The sequence below is a fragment of the Acartia tonsa genome, chromosome 12, assembly GCF_053477335.1.
Source record: "Acartia tonsa isolate MP-2025a chromosome 12, ASM5347733v1, whole genome shotgun sequence".
Classification (NCBI taxonomy): Eukaryota; Metazoa; Arthropoda; class Copepoda; order Calanoida; family Acartiidae; genus Acartia; species Acartia tonsa.
The window spans coordinates 6,015,750-6,038,105 of record NC_137271.1 but is presented as its reverse complement, the minus strand read 5'-3'; the positions used below and the strand labels follow the sequence as shown (position 1 = coordinate 6,038,105).

General features: G+C 32.1%; 1 protein-coding gene across 2 annotated transcripts; it reads right to left on the bottom strand.

The window, feature by feature from the left end:
- Positions 1 to 1,707: 1,707 nt before the first annotated feature.
- Positions 1,708 to 21,462, bottom strand: LOC145333752 (sulfhydryl oxidase 1-like). 2 transcript variants are annotated; one of them, XM_080178977.1, is made up of 23 exons: positions 21,320 to 21,462; positions 19,475 to 19,536; positions 15,760 to 15,857; positions 14,744 to 14,784; positions 14,229 to 14,293; positions 13,626 to 13,685; positions 13,004 to 13,083; positions 12,554 to 12,629; positions 12,058 to 12,138; positions 11,156 to 11,196; positions 10,664 to 10,726; positions 10,343 to 10,415; positions 9,895 to 9,925; positions 9,497 to 9,537; positions 8,929 to 9,018; positions 8,143 to 8,210; positions 7,829 to 7,890; positions 5,609 to 5,657; positions 5,102 to 5,182; positions 4,385 to 4,418; positions 3,818 to 3,862; positions 2,645 to 2,684; positions 1,708 to 1,977 (listed from the first exon to the last, which is right to left on the bottom strand). In XM_080178977.1, exons 1-23 carry the CDS (start codon positions 21,372 to 21,374, stop codon positions 1,892 to 1,894), a joined length of 1,422 nt encoding a protein of 473 aa, XP_080035103.1. In that variant the 5' UTR covers positions 21,375 to 21,462; the 3' UTR covers positions 1,708 to 1,891. The 2 variants fall into 2 exon arrangements, with proteins under 2 accessions (XP_080035103.1, XP_080035104.1); XM_080178978.1 differs by having other exon boundaries at positions 12,058 to 12,132.
- Between the last annotated feature and the right edge of the window lie 894 nt (positions 21,463 to 22,356).

Here is a 22,356-nt window from a genome sequence, read left to right as displayed (position 1 = left end):
TGCTTTTTTTTTCGCTTTCTTCCCCTTTCGTGCATTCTTTCTTTATATTTTCTAAAAGTTTAATCTAAGCAAAATAGAAATTTGTCGCTTTAAAAATGCGAAAAAAATTATAATTCTAAGGTCATCTTTTTTAAAGCGAGGCGTTTCTATAATTAGGGTCGGTCAGTCCGTCCGTCCGTCATTCCGCAACGGATAGCTCTTTTCGTTAATTTAGGCCTTTTTAGAATTGTCCTATCGATTTCAAACTTTGCATGATGATTCCTGTAGTAGTCTGGTACGATTTAGAAATCGTAGCAACTCTATAATCGTTGCCAGAATGTACGTACGTCCATTTTAACATGTTGTTTTTTTACTTTTATGTAATAAAATCATCCGATTGATCTGATTTTGGAATACTGATTTCTATTACAATAAGGTATAATATTTTGAGCGAAGCATCTCTATAATTAAGTCCTAAAAATGTCTTTAAACAAAATTATGTTTTTAAGATGTTTTGCAACAAATTTACGTATAATTTTGTCAAAACATATATATTCATATTTTTTATATACAGTTCTGGCACTCTACAAGAGTTATTAATGTTCGTCTGTCATAGAGTTTCAGAGCTTCGCTTTTATGGATGTTGTCTTCCTTGTTTTAGTTTGCATTTGAAAATAACATTTTTGGTTAATTTGTGACTATATAACTGGAAATGGAAAGATTCCATAGCTTTGTTTTCTTTCAGTACAAATATTTTACGCTGTTGTTTATACATTTTTTTGTACCAAGGTAAAAACATTATGATGTACTACAACATCTTTCAAGGTGTTCATACAATATCAATAAATGATTATAATTATTCCATTGAACGGTACCACCACTCTCCAAAATGAAATCGCACCTAGAAAAAAAATGTCAACCCCCCCCCCCAGAAAAAAAAATATAGTTTAACTTTTTCGTCTACAACTCAGATTGGTACCCTCACATCAAGTGTATAATAAGAAACAACAACACAAATTATAGATATATGATTTATTATATTTTAAATACTGGTAAATTTCTAAATAGAACAGGTTATATAATTAAACTTAAGTTATTAGAGCTATTTTTTTCTTCTACAGTCTAACACGTTTTTCAAAATGAAGTAATGTAAAATAATTTTTGCTCAAAAAAAGCTCTTGAAATATGAATACATAATTCCAATAAATATTTATATAAAAATTGATTTAAAGGATGCCTGCAAGAAATACACCGATCTAACTGCTGAAAGACAGCTACAATAGACCCAATACCCCAAATATGAAGCATTCAGCTGCAATAACAAAATAGGCTTTCTAAAATGACATTTTAGGTATATGAAAATTTTGAAAGATTTCCCCTGCTAATGATAAAAATTTCAATATTAAATTACATCATGGTTAGGTTTAGTTCACTCCAGGTATGTGACCTTAGGTTAAAGCCTCCTTAGCAGTTAGGCATAGGAGAAAAATTATCCCCCCGCCCCTTTTTTCAATTATATTATCTTTCAAAATTAAGGGGGGGGGGGGGGCGGGAGTTATGAGTGCTCAACTTGCTCTTTGTGTGATAGCTTCTGTTCATTTTACATGTATGTATACACATAAACAATTATTTTTAACAGCATATGAACATAAATATCAAGAAATTTATACAAAAATTTTTTTTTACAGAACTTAAGTTTCTTGCAAACTCTTTTTGTATTCCTCTAGTATATTTAAAATTTAAGATTTCAATTTTATTTTACCTAATAAGAATGAATTTCCATTTTATAACAAATAAATTATATAATTTTCTATCGTAATTTTCATTTCAATGTTCCCTTTCTCCCTGGCTATCCCTTTACATAATATATAAAAGTATCTTCAGTAAATATATTTAGAAAGCATCTTTTTGTTTATGGGAACATAAGTTTGTTGCATTGTTCTCTTTGTGTGATGGGAATTGTGGCTAGGCAACTTTCTTTCAAACTTTCTTGTTCATCTAAAATATCAATAAAAATCTTATTTTACAGTATTGTCCTAAATATGCAATTATTTGAAAGAAAAAAGTAGAGTTTATTAGCCAGAGCATCTGCCGCAGCTACTCTTACCTCAGTCAGCCTAAGCCACCATGAACCTGCGACCGAGGAGATGAGTTCGAATCTCGCTCAACACTCCGCGCGTCATAGTAAGAGTAGTGAGAATACCTTGGCCCAAAACAGGCGCAATTTATTATTATGCACAGTAAGATCTCCAGAAAAAGTGCAATCAAAGAGTTGGTTGTCTAATGGATGTTACTTAACCTAATACACCGGGTGTTTGGGCGAAGGAAAAGAAGAGATTGGCTTCCCTAAGTTATCATTGGTTGCTGGACCTGATGTTAAAGTGAAAAGGTCAGCAGACTAAAGTAATTGACGAGGAAGGGCCGCCTCATACATGCTCTATTTTAGAAACTTTAGCTGCAATTTACCTTGCAGCAGCAACAAACCGCGAGATTTCGAGAAACCTAAGAAGCTTGGAGGAAGATAGCCGCGGCCTAAGTTTCTCAAAAAAGATATTTACATGCGCTAAAAGCGTCCTGTATTACAGACATTAAACACTGTATAAGGAATCCTAAGCTGTTTAGAACGCACTGTGTGTGTTAAAAAATATATAAAAGATAAGTTTACCTATTAAGTTATTCATTTCAATGTTTTCTTCTCCATAAATCTAAATAATTTGTATTTTAATTTAAAAAGAATTTGTATAATATGTACATTGTAAATATTAGATTAAACATTAGAAGAAATTGCGAAACCTTTCATTCATATTTATATGTTTTTTTCAATGTTTGTATTCTTTAGCATGACTGACAGACCGACGGACCAAATAAATTACATTCTGGGTGATCAGTTGTATAAATAATCTTGACAAAAAATCAACCGTCTAGGCAATTGAGGCCAAGAAAATCACTTTTCCCCCATAGCGTTATGTTCTGACTAACAGATCTATAGTATAGATGTATATAGAGGAAACTACCTCCCTTCATTTTTCAAAGACCTCTTTCGTCTGCTTCTAAATTATTTTCTGCTACTTGGCTGTGTTGATATAAGCGACACCATTGGTTGATTTTCATTGACCCAATAGGAAGGATGCACAACACGGTTGCGATGGAGAGATACAGTTATTTAACCATTTCTCCCTCTAGTGTTTTACTCTAATTACTGACTTACGGTCGGTTCAGGCATAGTGAATTATAGAATAGCTCCGTTTGAAATAATAAAAATAACAGTGAATGACAAAGACAATAACCAAGCTCTGCTGAAAAATCGAAATTAAATATGTGTTATACAGGGATCTTAAAGGGACTGTAAACGAAAAAATTTCTCATCAGATTATCAAATCTTAACAGTATCTCATTCACATTTTCCCAAAGTTAGATCAAAACGGGCTCTCATTTCCTTAAAAAACGAAAAATACTGAAAAATCAAGGCTTAAATCCTTGATATTTTTGTTAATAGGACGTTTTTAATTGATCAGTCTATTGAAAGGTGCTTAGAAAATGTTAAGATTTGATAATATGATGAGAAATTTTTACCTTTACACTCCCTTTCAGGGATAAGACAATAGACGATAAATTGATGTTCATAACAAATGATGATAAACAAAATTGAAAAACATCTACAAAGTATTAATAAATGTACCAAACTTTGGGTACTACTGTAATATACAGTCCAATGTTCCCTCCCTTCCTGGTATTACATCAATTTTATTCTTTGTTTACACCACCCATCTTTAAATCTCTAATCAATAAACGTTTAAGATCATATTGAAATTTAAACAATATAAAAAAAAATACTTACTCTTTTCATGTAGTCAACAACAATCTGAAATTGGATAACTCTTTCCTATAATAAAATTGTATGTATTATCATTATATTCTAAAAGAATAGAGAGAGCAAGAGCTATAAGCAACTTTCCCCACAAGGCAAAGACCCTTTTCTGATTTTGTATTGGGTATTTTTGAAACCAGCTGTTGATAGGTAAAGTAAATTTTTAGTTTCTAAAATCAAAACGTTGGCAGATCCATGAAAGAAAACAACAGGCAAAATGCCAAATGAAATAAAAAAATTACTTGTTAATCTAATTATGATAATAACCTAATAAGGCATTGATAATTTGCAGACACTTTAACCCTTCAGTGAAAACAATAAAAATTTACATAAAATCTTAATTGAAAAAACAAAGTTTAAAGAAATTTTTGTCTGCTAGCTAAAGGGCCCTTGCTATATGCTATGGAAGTTATCTGGAATATGCATTTATACTTATACATTTAGTGTATTTTCAAATTAATCCAAAAACTAGGTCTTAAACATTAAATGAATCAACATGAAATGGCTCTTGGAACGTAAAGAATGAAAAAAACCTACCACTCTTCCAGTCATGTAGTTGTATCTTTCCGTCCTGAAATAACATTCAAAGATTAGAAATTTTAAGTATACCTTTATATAAAGTAGTATAGGTTTATTTTTTGTCTGTAGCTTAAGATTTCAAAAATTATTTGATTGTTTGAGTTCCCCTGTAAGGGAAGCTTCTCGTAGGTACCATATGGCGTTAGGCTTTCTATTTTTATTTTTAAACCTTTGGTTGGTTTTTGGCCATTTTCTGTCAATTTCTTACCCCTTTGAATGCATGTTAGGGGGCAAAACCGCTAGTTTAACAAATTTCATCCTTGTTTGATTTGTAGTCAAGACAGATGAAAAATCTAAATGTTCAATGAACCCTATAAATCATAGAACAATATCTTTTTCATCAAGATATTTTTTTTCGCAAAATTGCTTGTCTTGGAAAAACCCAAGGATTTATAAAGAAAACACAAATTTAGTAATTCTTACCGTTTCAGCGATCATGGTGGATAAATCGACAGAAATGCTTACCAGCCTCTAAGGGCACTTGGTTAAAGAGGTGTATGGGGCGGGAAGGTGCTACTCTCCTTAAAATAGTTATAAACCTTTCCTGGCTATGGTAAACTTTAATACAAACCATTTTAGCGGTAAGCGAGATCATTTGGTACACAAACAAACACACACACACACACACACAGACAACCTGTTACTTCTATATTAGGATTAAACCCTGATACTTACACACATTGAGGACAATTTTTTGAGGATGGCCATTGAATTTTCGGGAACTGTGGGTCTTCTGTCGTATCCCCAGCCAGCCTCCTGGATACGCACATGGAATATATATTTATCGCACCGTATTCTAGACAATTTTCGATCCCGCGGACAGAAAAAAGATATGATCTATGTATGTTTTGCCTGTCTCCAGATAAGCATTATACGGAGATTCAATAAAATTTTCCAGACATAGTCCCTTTCGTGGCAACGCCCCTTAAGAGGCGTTTCGTCGTATTTTTAAAATTGTTTTTTATCGGTTATTTTAGGTTAGGTTAGGTGATTGCCCCACAAGTTAGGCAATTGGCCCCGCAGGGTTAGAGCCCCCCTGCAGGGGCTAGAAATAGGAGAAAATCTACTGTGAAAAATACGAAGAATAAGGTGCGTCGCCACGAAAGGGACTATACCCAAATTTTCTTAACCCCCTTAGCCAATCCTGTACAAGCCACTTGTATTAATATAAAGTATAGAAACCTGTTTGCTTCGTTATGTAGAGTATACAACCAGAAAATTGTGTCCTTGTCTGAAATATAAATACGGATTAGATTATTTTAACCCATTTACACTTGACAGCAGTTAAACAAATGACCTCCTAATTTTGTCTTCATTCATTTTCTACTTCTACTAATATATTTGCTCTTCTCAGGGAAGTATAGGCACATTATTTTAAAGTATATTGGTATAATAGAAACGTTCTTTTAATGGTTGGCTAAAAAACTTTATCGACTTTTATTCAATCACGATATGGTTGTACATACTAGAAGAGGCCAAACTTTTTCACTAAAAATTTCAATCTACATTAGGGATAATTTTGTTTTCTTCATTGTCTTATCCCCTAAAATCCCTGAAACTTTTATTTTACCTGAGTAAGGATAGTTCATAGTGCGGACAGCTGATATAAAATACTATAGTTTACCTGAGTAAGGATAGTTCATAGTGCGGACAGCTGATATAAAAACTATAGTTTACCTGAGTAAGGATAGTTCTTAGTACGGACAGCTGATATAAAATACTATAGTTTACCTGAGTAAGGATAGTTCATAGTGCGGACAGCTGATATAAAATACTATAGTTTACCTGAGTAAGGATAGTTCATAGTGCGGACAGCTGATATAAAATACTATAGTTTACCTGAGTAAGGATAGTTCATAGTGCGGACAGCTGATATAAAATACTATAGTTTACCTGAGTAAGGATAGTTCATAGTGCGGACAGCTGATATAAAAACTATAGTTTACCTGAGTAAGGATAGTTCTTAGTACGGACAGCTGATATAAAATACTATAGTTTACCTGAGTAAGGATAGTTCATAGTGCGGACAGCTGATATAAAATACTATAGTTTACCTGAGTAAGGATAGTTCATAGTACGGACAGCTGATATAAAAAACTATAGTTTACCTGAGTAAGGATAGTTCATAGTACGGACAGCTGATATAAAATACTATAGTTTACCTGAGTAAGGATAGTTCATAGTTCGGACAGCTGATATAAAATACTATAGTTTACCTGAATATGGATAATTCATAGTACGGACAGCTGATATAAAATACTATAGTTTACCTGAGTAAGGATAGTTCATAGTGCGGACAGCTGATATAAAATACTATAGTTTACCTGAGTAAGGATAGTTCATAGTGCGGACAGCTGATATAAAAACTATAGTTTACCTGAGTAAGGATAGTTCTTAGTACGGACAGCTGATATAAAATACTATAGTTTACCTGAGTAAGGATAGTTCATAGTGCGGACAGCTGATATAAAATACTATAGTTTACCTGAGTAAGGATAGTTCATAGTACGGACAGCTGATATAAAAAACTATAGTTTACCTGAGTAAGGATAGTTCATAGTACGGACAGCTGATATAAAATACTATAGTTTACCTGAGTAAGGATAGTTCATAGTTCGGACAGCTGATATAAAATACTATAGTTTACCTGAATATGGATAATTCATAGTACGGACAGCTGATATAAAATACTATAGTTTACCTGAGTAAGGATAGTTCATAGTGCGGACAGCTGATATAAAATACTATAGTTTACCTGAGTAAGGATAGTTCATAGTGCGGACAGCTGATATAAAAACTATAGTTTACCTGAGTAAGGATAGTTCTTAGTACGGACAGCTGATATAAAATACTATAGTTTACCTGAGTAAGGATAGTTCATAGTGCGGACAGCTGATATAAAATACTATAGTTTACCTGAGTAAGGATAGTTCATAGTACGGACAGCTGATATAAAAAACTATAGTTTACCTGAGTAAGGATAGTTCATAGTACGGACAGCTGATATAAAATACTATAGTTTACCTGAGTAAGGATAGTTCATAGTTCGGACAGCTGATATAAAATACTATAGTTTACCTGAATATGGATAATTCATAGTACGGACAGCTGATATAAAATACTATAGTTTACCTGAGTAAGGATAGTTCATAGTACGGACAGCTGATATAAAATACTATAGTTTACCTGAGTAAGGATAGTTCATAGTATGGACAGCTGATATAAAATACTATAGTTTACCTGAGTAAGGATAGTTCATAGTATGGACAGCTGATATAAAATACTATAGTTTACCTGAATATGGATAGTTCATAGTACGGACAGCTGATATAAAATACTATAGTTTACCTGAGTAAGGATAGATCATAGTAAGGGCAGCTGATATAAAATACTATAGTTTACCTGAGTAAGGATAGATCATAGTAAGGGCAGCTGATATAAAATGTCTTGCGCAATCCTTACAACTAAAACAAGGATAACAACATCCATTAAAATTCAAGTATAAATCATTGATGTCCTAAAGAAAAAAACGGAAAACTACCCTCCCCTAAGGATAAGGAATTCCATTTAAGCGAATCTCTAAATCAGACAATAGAAACATTTTTTTTAAAGAGTGTCAGAATTTTTTTACATTATTAAGACTTGATTATAGATATGTTTATACCTTGTTGTCCAAGGAATCATTATTAATAAATTTCTTTTAAAATTAATCTAACCTGAAGAAGTTATCTACATATCCAATGATGGCTTCAGCTACTGGATTTACAACTGCCATGCCATGGTTCTACAACAGGAATTGGATATATATAGAAAGGACACAATACATTAATCTTTCTCGATTTTGTATTAATTTTGCGGAACATGATTCCAGTTACGTCATATTTTTCTTTCCCGAAAAAGGGAAGGGGGGAGAAAAAAAGAGATAGGAGAAAAAGGGGGTTTTCCCCATCTCTTTTGAAGAGATTTTCTTCCCCCCTTCCCTTTTTCGGGAAAGAGAAATATGACGTAACTGGAGTCTGGAATCATGTTCCGCAAAATTAATACAAAATCGGATAAGGTTGTATTGTGTCTATAGAAAATATTGACGGTAAATTGTCCTGGTACCCAAAGTTTTTTAGTATTTGCTCTTGTAAACTCTAGGAACTTTTATTTAATTCTGGATAGGTTGATTTAATATTACAGCGTCCTATCTTTAACCAATTTTAGAAATTCTAGTTTAAGAAACCATGATTCCAAAATAGGGAACAAGGACCAGGGGAATTATTCAACTTTGAAGGGGGTTGAAGTTCAAATTAAAACAATTCTTTAAACTGTGTAAAATTTCTAAAATTCACCTGAGGTGAATTCTTAAATACTTTTGCTCCACTAAAATCAGTGAGGCAAACTAAAAATTTAGAGGGAATAATTTTGCCTCACTAAAATTTTTTTGGGATTTTAGTAACGCAATCCTATTTTTGCAATTATCTATCAATCCATACATATATCTATCTAGCAATGTTAACCTGGAAAACGACTGACTCGGCATTAACAGTAAGTGCATGGAACAGGGTCCATAATGAACAAGGATAACCACGGAACTGAGGATCGCTTCCCTGAAAAATGTAAGATTTTTAAGTTTTCACCTATTAAATTGACGGCATATTAGAAGAGGAGTGTAGGGTGTGGAGAACTCTCTATTTAATATGACGTCAATCGGCCAAATGATGGAACATTTGTCCCATTTTTTGTGACATTGGTGATCAAATCTATGTACTATCCTTCAATATCCAATAAATTATCTTGGAAATTTCATAAAATTGATCTATATTTCAGTAAGGCTTCGAAACCGATTAATATCCGCTAAATAACCTGCTCACAGCCATCCTTAAAATTCATGTATAGCATTATATACAGACAACGATCCAGTAATATTAAAATCAAAATCATTAATTAATACCAGTTTTGTTAGCATGGACCTTCGGACACTAGGGGCTTGTAAAACTAGTTTTAATCTTATAATTTTTCATTTTAATATCCGCGGAAATCTGTGTATAATATGATGCGATAAATAACTAGGTATACTACAATTACCTTACAGTAGACAAAATCTTCTGCAGTTTGAGAAAATGGCTGAACAACCACAAAATATTTTAAATAAATATTTGTATATTTGTCTGTCCATTTGTACCTTAATATTAGTTACTTAATATTAATAATAATGGTATAAATAGGGCCACTAGTAGAACTTCCATAAAAAGGTCGTGCAATCAAAGAGTTGTTTGTTTGTTGGGTGTTATTTTTATAATACCCCGGGTGTTTGGACAAAAAAGGAGATATTGCTTGCTCATAGATTATTGGTCGTTACTGAGTCATGGACAGCCGCTTTGTCCCTAGAGGCATTACAGAATTAGAAATTATATCAGACTTTTTTATTTGTGCTTAAAATTAATATGTGTACGTGTAAAGATTAAAATATTTTGAGGATTCCTTGTAAAATTCTTCCAACTCTTTAACTCTCTCCTAAAAGTAAATAAACTTAGATATCAACAAGTAAAGTTTGAATTGTCCTATTGATTTCAAACTTTAGAAGATGATTTCTGTAAAATTTAGGTGCGCCTTAGAAAGCATAGCAACGCTTCGATCGTTACCAGAAGGTCCGAACATTTAATCAAAACTTTTATATTTTTTAACATTTTTTGAAAAGAGAAGAATCAAGATCTAAAAAATATACGTAAGTATGTCCTTAAACAGAATCCTTTCTTTAAGTAATTTTGTAACAAGGACAATTTTGTTTATACTTTTAAATTTATATTCTGCTTATTATGTTTCTATAAGTGTTAATGTGTTAATTTGTGTTAAGTGTTAATTTGTTTTACCGTTTGATTTATGGATGTTGTCATCCTTGTTATATAATTATTACGCATTATCCTTTTATACCTTAAACTGTTTTCCGGTGATTGAAGTAAATCCCATTATCTGAGGCCATTCTCTCAAAGAAATCAGAAAATTTCTAAAACAAAAGTTATTTTTTTTTTAGTTTTCGTAAATTCAATTATCGATGTCTTTTGTTTTGTGTGTGTCTATCTGTCTGCGTGTACTGAAGAATCTCGCTGACCACAATACCGATATGTTTCTCCTTTACAATGTAGCTCTTTTAAAATTTTATTGCTATTTAGTGGGAGGGTACTCCTACTCTCCTAAGTAATTCCTAGTAATACATTTTTGTACTTTTCTTTTTAAAACTAAAATTTAACTTACTTCATTTTTTCCTTCAGGTTTGGAGTATTCTTTATCAGAGAATCAAGAAATTTATACAAAGCACTGAAATAAAAATAAAGAAATTATTTTTCCAGCAGTGTCGTACACAGAAATTCACAAAGGAGGGGGGGGGGAGGGGATAATTCATTAGAGGGTGAAATAAGTGGAAGTAACGCTTTTACAATTTCAATTTTAGAGGGGGGGGGGGGAGGTTGATAACCCCTACCTTGCGCAACTGTTTTTTTTTACTTCAGATGTGACAATTTCCGAGATATTTAGCTTAAGACAAAAAGAAAACATTACAACTTTATATTATTGTAACGATAATATTCAAGGCTCGGCAGCCGCGCGTCAGCCGCTTGTAAGCCTAAGGAAATAAACCTTTTACGATTTTTAAAATCCGCTGGTAGCCTAAAAACCTGACCCAACTATGACAATACTTATTTTCAAAAAAACTATCAGCCTAGCCTGACAAGCCTTAATAATATTTACCTCATTTCTGGGTAGTGCATGTGGGGCTTCATTGGGATCTCCTAAACACAAGACAGGATTTATGCACCTAACCATTATGTAGACTTTTATCCCACATATTGAATTTAAGGGGGGGGGGGGAGTGAAAAAAAATTACGTGCTTCGCGTATAAATTTAACAGTGTTATATAAGGTATGTATAGCTTTTTGACTTTTCATTGAATACATGACAATAAAATATGTTCTAAAAGTGAAGCGAAGCGTTTCTATAATTAGGGTCGGTCCATACGTCCGTCCTTTACAGTTAGCTTTTCTCGTTAATTTTAACAGGTTAGAATTGTCCTATCGATTTTAAAACTTGCAGGATGATACCTTTAACAGTTACGTACGACTTTGAAAGCGCAGCAACTCTGTAATCGTTACCGGAGGGTCCGTACATCCATTTAAAACATGCTGATGTTTTTACGTTTTTGACAAAAAATTTTTGTATAATAAAAAATTATCCGATTCATCTGATTTTTGGTATACTGATTCCTATTACACCAAAGTATGTTTTTATAAGCAACGAATCTCTATAATCAAGTCCTAAAAACGTCAGTATGTTTTTAAACAGAAACATATATTTGATCAAATTTACTTATGATTTTTTTTTAGACATGATCAATAACACAAAGCGAGTAAAAATAATTTTTGTTTCAGCCAATCAAATCAATTTACCTTGTCAGAAAGCTTAGGTCTTGATCAAAATGATTATGTAAAACTACTTGTTTCCCCTCTAGGGGAAGCGGGGTAGGGTCACAAAAACAGCCTAAAGCCTATATCAAGCTTGCCTTAAAAGTTTAACCCTTTTCTGGGCAGTAATTCTTGAGATCTTTAGCTAAAGACAGAAAAAATTACGAATTCATATATTAAGAGGATACTTACTGTAGTTAAAGCATACTGAATCGCCTTCTCAATATCATCTTGGTGCACTTTATCTGGCTTACTCTCATAGGTTACCTTTACCTATATAAAAAAGGTTGTATAAAAGTGACAGGATGTTTGTCTGTCTATCTCTGTGTCTGTCTGTACCTAAGGATTTATCTGGCTTACTCTCATACGCAATCTTTACCTATATAATAAGTATATAAAAATGACAGGATGTTTGTCTGTCTATCTCTGTGTCTGTCTGTACCTAAGGATTTATCTGGCTTACTCTCGTACGTAATCTAAATAATAAGTAACAGGATGTTTATCTGTGTGTTTGTCTGTACTGTAGGATCTCGCTAACCGCTGAACCGATACTTATCTCATTTTTTTACAGAATTTCTTTACAAATCTGCTATCTATCTCAAATAGTGGCCGAGAAAATCATAATCCCCCCAGGGCGTTACAGACTGACGGACAGACAAAGTGAGTTATTGTATAGAAATAATTGTACCGTGTTAGATGGTCTTTTGGTAGTGACTGGTGGTCGGGCTGTAGTTACAGGTACAACAACTGGGTAGGGAGAATTCCTGAAACATTTTCCCAGTATGGCTTCGAAACCGATTAAAATCTGCTGGATTAGAACCGGTTCTCAGCCATACTGAAAATCATTTATAACATCGTATTACAGACAATTCTCCACAAATATGAAAATAAAAATTGAAAAAAAAAATAATTCCAGTTTTGTTCGCCCGGGCTAACAAATCTGATATCAATTGAGAAAAAGCCTATAGTACTTAATAAAAAATGACGTCATATAATACAAATTACCAATGATAGGCCAGTATACATTTATATTGACCATAGTGAAATATATACTGACCTATAAATCGTCATTTGTATTGAATGACGCATTTTCTAATAGGCACTATTAGCTGATTCTTGAATGAAAGTTAAAACTTACATATTTATTTCAGGATAAAATCTTCTCAGAACTGATTTTGCATTTGTGACATACAATTGGGCTGACCAATCTGAGGGCAGCTAGATAGATACATATTTTCTTAAATTTTATTTATCTTTAAATTAAAGTTTCATGCTTTTGCAATCTTCAGAAAGATACTAATATTAAATTACAAAATAATTTAATGATATTTTTCAAAAATTTTATATGTACAATACATATATTGATAATATTTGCATGAAGTTTCACCCGTGTATATTTTGTATAAGCCGAGAAAATCTGTTTTAAAAAGTAAAAGCGGCAAAAAAGACAATGGATGTCTTGTACTTATTATGCTCTATATTGATGAGAGTGTTAACAAAAAGTTGCCGACTATCTTTTACAGGAGCCGTGAAAATCAGTTGTAAAAAAAAGCGGGTGAAAAGCTGCTTAAAAGCAGTCCGACCGCTATGGATGTTAAAAAATTAATTATGCTCCACATTGATAGGATAGTTGACAAAAAGTTTCAGACTTCTATCTTCGATATGAGCTGAGAAAATCACGTTTCCCCAAATTCATTAATAACGGACAGACAGACGGATATTGGGAATTATAGATTAGCCCTAAAAAATAACAATTTTACCTCTGACCAATATGGAATATTTCTTGGGTTAAATATTCTTATGGTTGGTGTCCCTTGAATCTAAATTGATTTAAAAATATTTTAAAATATAAACTGCAAAATTCTTTACAAATTTTCAAATACTTATAAACTAAATATTAAGTTTTAGAAAGAATTTTAAATATATATAATTTCATAATTTTGTATGCTATAAATTTTATTTAAATTTTAAGATTATTTAAAAGCTTTTGTTTATTAAAAACTATTTGGTACCTAGTCTTGTAAAAAAAAAGGTTATCAAATAAAGTTTATTCATCTATTTTAAGTAGTAACAGGCGGCTACTCCCCCTAGGTGCCTCTAGGGGAACATGAGGGAAGTTTGTGGGTGGGTGTTTTTTGTTTGGGGGGGGAGGGGGGGTTGAAAGTTGACCTTTTAATCCTAATTGTTTTCTACATACGTTTTCTCTTGGAAGGGTGGTGGTACCCTCCCCCAAAACAGTTATAAACCTTTCCCTGAACCTATTAGAAGCTTCACTGTAAAAAGAACCATAGCGGTATAGCAGTTAGCGAGATCTTAAGGTACAGACAGAAAAACAGAGAGACATCCTATTACTTTTAACTTACCATGTAATCTTCACAAGCTTGTGTTGCGCAGTTGATAGCAGCTACTTTGATATGCGGCTCATACACTGAAATTAAAAAAAAAACAAGGATAACATCATCCATAAGTAGCAAAGCACAAAAAATCATGAATGGACAAACGGACAAAGTGAGTTATAGATCAGTTGTTATAAAAATAAAAGGTCTATGTCTATTGAAGAATGACCGACAGACAGACGGTCTAAACAAATTATTAAGTAGATGGGCATATGTCAAGGGAATCTTCACTAAAAATTTTAGCAGTCTGTCCTCAATATTTTCAAAGTATCAAAAAAATTAGAGGTCTTCATGGATAAGACAATGGACAATAAATGATGTACATCTCCAATGATTTGAACAATTTATTTATCTTCTCTGCAGATTGAAATTAATGGTTGAAAAGTTTGGGTATTGTTAGTGCTGAAACAATCAATCAAACATTAAAAGCAAATGTAAGAGAATGTTTGTAAAACTTTAGGTACTAGTAATAATTAACTTACTTTTTAAAGAATCTGCCACAATTCTCCATGTTGGAACAAATCTATTTCAAAAATAATCATTATTACGACAAAATGTATTGATTTTATAAGTACAATTGAGAAAATATGGACAATAATCTTAAACAGATGCAGTGTTAAGAATATAATTTTGTTTAAACAAGCATGAGCTTTTGATTGACAGAAAAGTAAAGTATTCATTCCCTTTGAAATTAAGGGAGGTTGATAAACAAACATACAACTTCCCTGACAATGACAGCAAAGAAGGGTTTCAAGGTAAAAAAGTAATAAAATCTATAAAAAAAAAATTGCAAGCTAATTGCGCTAAACTCCCACATTACAACCATCTTAGGTTTAAGGGGGTAATGAAATTTTTAGGTTCGTTTATAGCGCACCTCTCTGCAAAGCCCTGTGCACGCCACTGACTTATATAAAGCATAGAAATGAGTTTATGTGTAGAAAAGCTGGGCTTTTCAGAACTCGGATATCATTGAGATGATTTAATTTGAAATTTGATTCTTTTCAAATTATGACAAAATTATTTATGTTTCTCAGTGACGCCAAGTTTCTAGAATTCAGTCATAAATTTAAATTCAAGCAGGAAATTCTAAACAAATTGATCTATCTATCTATCTATCTATCTATCTATCTATCTATCTATCTATCTATCTATCTATCTATCTATCTATCTATCTATCTATCTATCTATCTATCTATCTATCTATCTATCTATCTATCTATCTATCTATCTATCTATCTATCTATCTATCTATCTATCTATCTATCTATCTATCTATCTATCTATCTATCTATCTATCTATCTATCTATCTATCTATCTATCTATCTATCTATCTATCTATCTATCTATCTATCTATCTATCTATCTATCTATCTATCTATCTATCTATCTATCTATCTATCTATCTATCTATCTATCTATCTATCTATCTATCTATCTATCTATCTATCTATCTATCTATCTATCTATCTATCTATCTATCTATCTATCTATCTCTACCTCTGACAGTGTCCACACCAATGTTTATAGAACTCAACCATCCAAATACTTTTATCTGTTCCAATCTGTTTGATGCTCTCAGTTGTTAACTCAATTACCTGTTAAGTATTTGTTGTTAGGTTAGGTTACATTTGGGTACTGGATATCCCTGCAGGGTTAGAGCACCGCAGGCATAGGTCCGACAAGTGTTGGGCATTTGAAAAAATATTCAACCCCAACCTTATCTAGAATTAGATTTTCAATGCTCAATTTTTTTTTTAAATGGTTGCCTTGACCATCACTCAACTACTTTATAATAATAAAATTGACAAAACAAACAAACTACGTAATTGAAGTTTATTTTTCAAGTCATAAAAAATGGGGTTATCACATAGTATGAGCGTAATATAAACAAGCTTGATTAGGCTTCATAAATCTATTAAATTGGCATAAAAATTGCAATTTTATACGCCACGCTTTTGCTAAACATATATGTCTATGTTTTATTTTATGTATTTATGATTTAATAATAAATGAGAATGTCTTCTTGAATAAGGGATAAGCTATATCAAAATCTGAAATGACTATTTCTGTATAGTACACTTGAGGGTTTAATTTTAAAAAGAAAAAAAGGAAAAATAGTTTTGAGACTAAACTTTTTTTCAAAGGGCACCCTCTCCATTTAAAAGTATAAACCTTCCCTAAACCTTTAAAAAGCTATACTGTAAAGCGTTTAACTTATAACAAACCACCACTTCTGAAAAAAAAACATTCTTGATTTTGATAGAATGCTTTTATTTTATTTTTTGTGCTACGCTACTTATGGATGTTGTCACCCTTGTTTAGTTATCATTTGCTTTGTAACTTTGATCTCGTTTGAAAAAATATATATCCGTAATTATTTTTGTCATTTAGGAAAGCTACAAATCCTATGCTATAAAGTAGTAAGGTTTTTTGGTTTGTCCTTTAAGATATCGCAAACCACTGAACCAATCCAGATATTTAATTAAAGAAAGTTTCTAAAGCAAAGAAAAAATTCAACAAAACAATTTTTAAAAATCTTTAAAAAACATCTTTTTTTACTTTTTTGTGAGTCTGAATGATGAAGGTCACAAATTGTCTGTTGAATATTAAGATTTGTATTTTACTATTATCATCAAATAATATAATGCGTCATAATGTTTGTAAAAGTACTCTTGTTAAAGAACAAGGGTGATGAAATCCAAAAACATAGAAGACTTATTATTATTAGAAGTCTGAATAAAATCTAATCCATCATACAATCAAGATGCTTATGGAGATAAATTTAATTAATACTGGATAATATTTTGTTTATGTCTAATCGCCTAACTAAGAATGAAAAGTCAGAAAGCAAAGTTTGAGAAAGATAGCATCTTTTAACAAATAGGAAGTAAATGTGTGTCAGAACTTAAAAGGCAGAATTTAAATGTATAAGTCTAAACTAAATTGTAAGTAAATATTTTGCAAGACTGTTTAGGACAAACTTACATTTTAGAACTTGATTATAGAGATGCTTCACTTGTAACATTGTCCATTGTTGTAATAGGAATCAGTATTCCAAAAATCAGATGAATAGGATAATTATATCATATAATAAAATTGTTGCTAAAAAGGGTAAAATGCTACATGTTTTAAATGGACGTTGCTATACTTCCTAAATCGTAACTAACTGTTTCAGGAATCAACATTAAAAGTTTTAAATTGATGGGACAATAATAACATGTCTAAATTAACGAAAAGAGCTAATCGTTCCGGACGGACTGACCTTAATTATAGAAAAGCTTCGATTTAAAACAGTAGAACTCATTAGATCAATCACAGACAGACAAGAGTAAGAGGATGTTTTCTTATTCGTTGGATTAACAACTTTGGGAACTTTCAGTGAATTCTTAAAGGGTTAATTTATGTATCTTCATTAGGGATGTACGTCAATTTATCGGCCATTGTCTTATCCCAAGCATCACATGCTAAATAATTATAGGACCTAAATTAATAAATACAATAGCCTGAGGTTCAGTGGTTAAAATACAAACAAAAACCTTACTAGTATTGAAATAAAGTTCTCACAAGTAAAGAATCCATATTTTGTACTTAAAGTATAAAACTAGATGTTGCTGAAGAAAAAAATAAAAATTGTCAAGAAACTGAAGAACACGTGTCTTTGTTGTTATTTGGATATTAACAAGAATGACAACATTCGGAAGTAGCGAACTGTGAGGCACAAAAATCTATTCATAAAGCACATATTCAGCTGTTTTTAAAAAAAAGAGAGCATGCGAAAAATCATAGAATATCACGAAACCTTTATATGAATAAGATTATTAATATATTTCTAAGCATGACCGATAGACTGACGAATCAATTAAATCAAACACTGGATAAAAATTGGTAAAGGGAATGTTCACCAAAAATTTCAGTTCATTATCTTAAATAGAGGCCAAGAAATCACATTTCCTTTAATCGTTACTTGCGAACTGACAGAATAAATGAATAATATACTATGTAGTAGCTTTGCATCTAAAAACAATTCTCCCCCTCTCCCCCCCCCCCCATATCAATAATTTGACAGCCCTATCATCGGATATGCACTTTAAATGCCGAAAAGCTTGTTTTTATTTTGTTTATATATTCACATTTTCAAAAGCGAAGCTTTTCTATAATTAGGGTAGGTCCGTCCGTTCGTCACAGTTAGCTCTTTTCGTTAATTTAAACAGGTTAGAATTGTCCTATCGATTCCAAACTTTGCATGATGATTCCTGTGGTAGTTAGGTACAATTAAGAAAGCGTAGCAACTCTAAAATCAATACCAGAATGTCCGTACGTCCATTTTAAACATGTCGATTTTTAACCTTTTTGACAACAAATTTTTGTATGTTAAAATAATCCGAATCTTCTGATTTTTTCAAAACTGATTCCTATTACAACAAGGTACAATGTTATAAGCGAAGCATCTCTATAAACAAGTCCAAAAAAATGTTAGTATGTCCTTAAAAAGTATTATCTATTTATGCAGTTTTGCAACAAATTTACTTACAATATTGTTTGTACTGCATTAACATTCTGCGAATTCAGTTCTGACAATCTACAAGTGTTAATGTTCGTTGTCCTTCCATTTCAGAGCTTCGCTTTTATGGATGTTGTCATCCTTGTTTTGTTATTGTTATTAATTTCTAAGTTGCACGCCGAGCTTGAATGTTGAAAAAAAGAAATTTTTGGGTAAATATCAGGAATCAGGTATAGCCAACAAGAGAAATAATCTAAAATAATATTTGAGGGCTGATAAAAATGTCGTCAATTATATTAAGTGTTATCACGTTTGGGTTTCGTGATACAAGCTGGAAAAATATCAATTTATATTATAAAAACTTGTTCAAAATATAATGTTTTAAATAGTGCGTTAACAGAGTTTTACAACAGGGGTGGGGGGGGGTGATTCTGCAAAGGGTATGGGGTACAAACGGTGAATTATGGAGTAAATAAATCATTAAAGTAAAAGAATAGAGGGGGTATGAGCTATATATTTTTATATTTTCACAGGACGGGGACCCTTTCCCGATTATGTATTGAGTCTTTGAAATCAGCTAAAAGCGTTGGAAATATAAACTCAGTCTAGTCGAGTTCTAACAAAAGCAGAACGCAATTTGCTAATAGACGAATATATCTATAATTGTACATTTATTATTAAAACAACAACAAAAAAAGTTTGGATACTTACATTATCGTTGTCATTGTACAATGCAACTGTCGGTGCCGGTAAAGGATCATCGATAATATAACCTATAAAAACAGAAAATTTATTTTCTTTTTTAAGTTTTGTAAGTAGGGATCTAAAGGGATAACACAATGGCCGATAAACTGATGTACATCCCCAATGATACTACTCTAAATTACCACTTCTGTAGATTACAATTAGTGGTTGAAACGTGTGGACTTTCAACTAAAGTTGCTAAGCCAACGAATAAGAAACGTTATTATAAAACTTCGGGGGGTAGTGTAATAATGTACCCTCATCCATATTTGAATGAGTCATCAAAATAGGCAGTAGGGAATGGGTACATCCGCTAAAGAAAACATCCTCCTTTAAAATTACTGGGTAGGGAGGTTGTGGTTTATCCAACCCTCCAACTTCCCATTTTCAGACATCCTAGGGTTTACTAAAAGATGAGATAGTCATTTACACTTAATAGAATAGGAAATTTGACATGCAAACAATCATAGGTAACATTTTGTCTATCTGTCTGTCTGTCAGCTAGAATATTGAAACTGATGGACAGATTGTTTCACACATTTCAGTTTTACATTGGTACTGGAAAGGTTTAATGCTGCCATTTCAAAGGAAACTTTATTATATTAGCAATGACCACTTTTTATTAAACCTTTAAAACTCCCATAGGAAATATAGTTAATGAAACTCCCATAGAAAAGATGGTTAACGAAACTCCCATAGGAAAGATGATTAATGAAACACCCATAGGAAAGATGGTTAATGAAACTCCCATAGGAAAAATGGTTAATGAAACTCCCATAGGAAAAACGGTTAATGAAACTCCCATAGGAAAGATAGTTAATGAAACTCCCATAGGAAAGGTGGTTAACAAATGAATATTAAATTTATATGGTTGAAAAGAAAAGTTATTTATCGCATTGTATTGTAGACAACTTTCTCCGGATATTAAAATAAAATATTCTAAGATTAAAACCAGTTTTGTTAGCCGCCAGAGTCCAGTCTAACAAAACTGGTATTAATATTGTTATTTTAATTTTAATATTCGTGGAAAATTTTCTGTAATACGATGCTATACGTTTTTCAGTACGCCTGAGAACAGGTTCTAATCAAAGGATAATAATTGGTTTTCAAACCATACTGAAAAATGTGTTAAAAATTGACTAAAAAGAAGAATGTACCCGCGAACGTGGCTCAACTCAGCGGACCCGCCCATAAACAGGCACAACTCACTGCCATGCACAGTTAGAACTTCTCAAGACAAAGGTCAAACAGAGGGTTGGTTGTCTGATAGATGTTACTTAACCTAATATCCTTCCCGCCCTTACGAAGTAATGTTAAAATAAGAATGTCTCGACCATCAACATTAAATGCCATTCTAAGTTCAAACTGCATGTTATTTATAAAAAGTTTTTTCGAACCAAAACATGTATGTCACATGAATAAATCTATAAACAACATTTTAATTTTTTTTATTAAAGTTAAGGTTGTCTTAATTTAAAACAATAGCAATAACTTAAAACTAGTATTGGCTTAATTGCAATGGATTTGTGCGTTTTATGGATGGTGTTATCCTTGTTGCAAAATTATTAACAATCGGCTGCGCCAATGGAGGCCTTTAGGGGCATATAAAGGGGGCTGGAGGAATTCGAGCCTCCCCCCCCCCATTTCCAATTTACGTTGTAAAATAAAAACGTAAAAAATTAATGGGGCGATTTCTTTTGTGAGGGTGGAAGAACAAGGAGACCATACTTTATCAGTGGTTAGTGATATCATTCGGAACACACACACACAGACAGACATCATGTTACTCTTATATATGGATTTAAATATTACCTTGTGTTAAAAAGACAGAATAAAGAAGCGTTACTAAACTTAAAATCTTTTTCATTTTTAACTTTCAACAGTGACTTATCTGTGTAAACTAATTGAAAAGTTCGTTTATTTCAGTATATCAAGATATTTATACCTCCTCTTTTCCTCACCCACTCTCTCTCTCTCTCTCTCTCTCTCTCTCTCTCTCTCTCTCTCTGTCTTGATTTATTTATTAGATGTCTCCTTCCTAAGTTTCTCTCTTTCTTCCTGTTTTTCTCCACAATCAATCTCTGTTTTTCAATGTTCTTGTGAAACAAACAAAAACATCATATTTAATTTTTGAAATTGATATTTAATTAATGATGAATTATTGACATTATAATGTAATTCAATATAAGTTGTTTTTAAAACAAGAATGAAAATATCAATAAGAAGCAAAGCACAAAACGTGATTAAAAAAATATAAATTCATTGTTTATTAATTATTAATTAAAAATTTTGATTTTTATATCCTAAACAGCAACTTAGATAATCACATTTACCTTAATACCGTTACCGACTAATGGACGGACAGCAAAAAAAGTAAATTAAAGAGCAGCTTAGCTACTCACACCGTAAATTATAGGGTAGCTTCTTTTCCAATAAACAACGCCTTTTCTGGAAAACTATTACTACTCTAGAGTCTACATGTGACAGCCTGTCTGTTCGTCGGTTGTCCGTAAAACTATGAGCAGTCATAACAGTTCCAAAATAATTAGTGTCAGTCCTTACGTTTGTCAGTCCGTAGCGGTTAACTTTTTTCGTTAGGACTGTCCCATTGATTTCAAACTTTGACACTCTACAAGAGCTATTGTTCGTTTGTCCTTCCTTATGATTTTATAGATTCGCTTTTATGGATGTTATCATCCTTATTTATTGACAATTTTGTGTGGACACCTTTTTCTCTTTTTCTTGCCAGACATTGAGTATGCACTTTATTAACTTCATCAACAATAAACATATTATGTAGTTTTTAAAGCGAAGCTTCTCTATAATTAGGGTATGTCGGTAAATCCGTC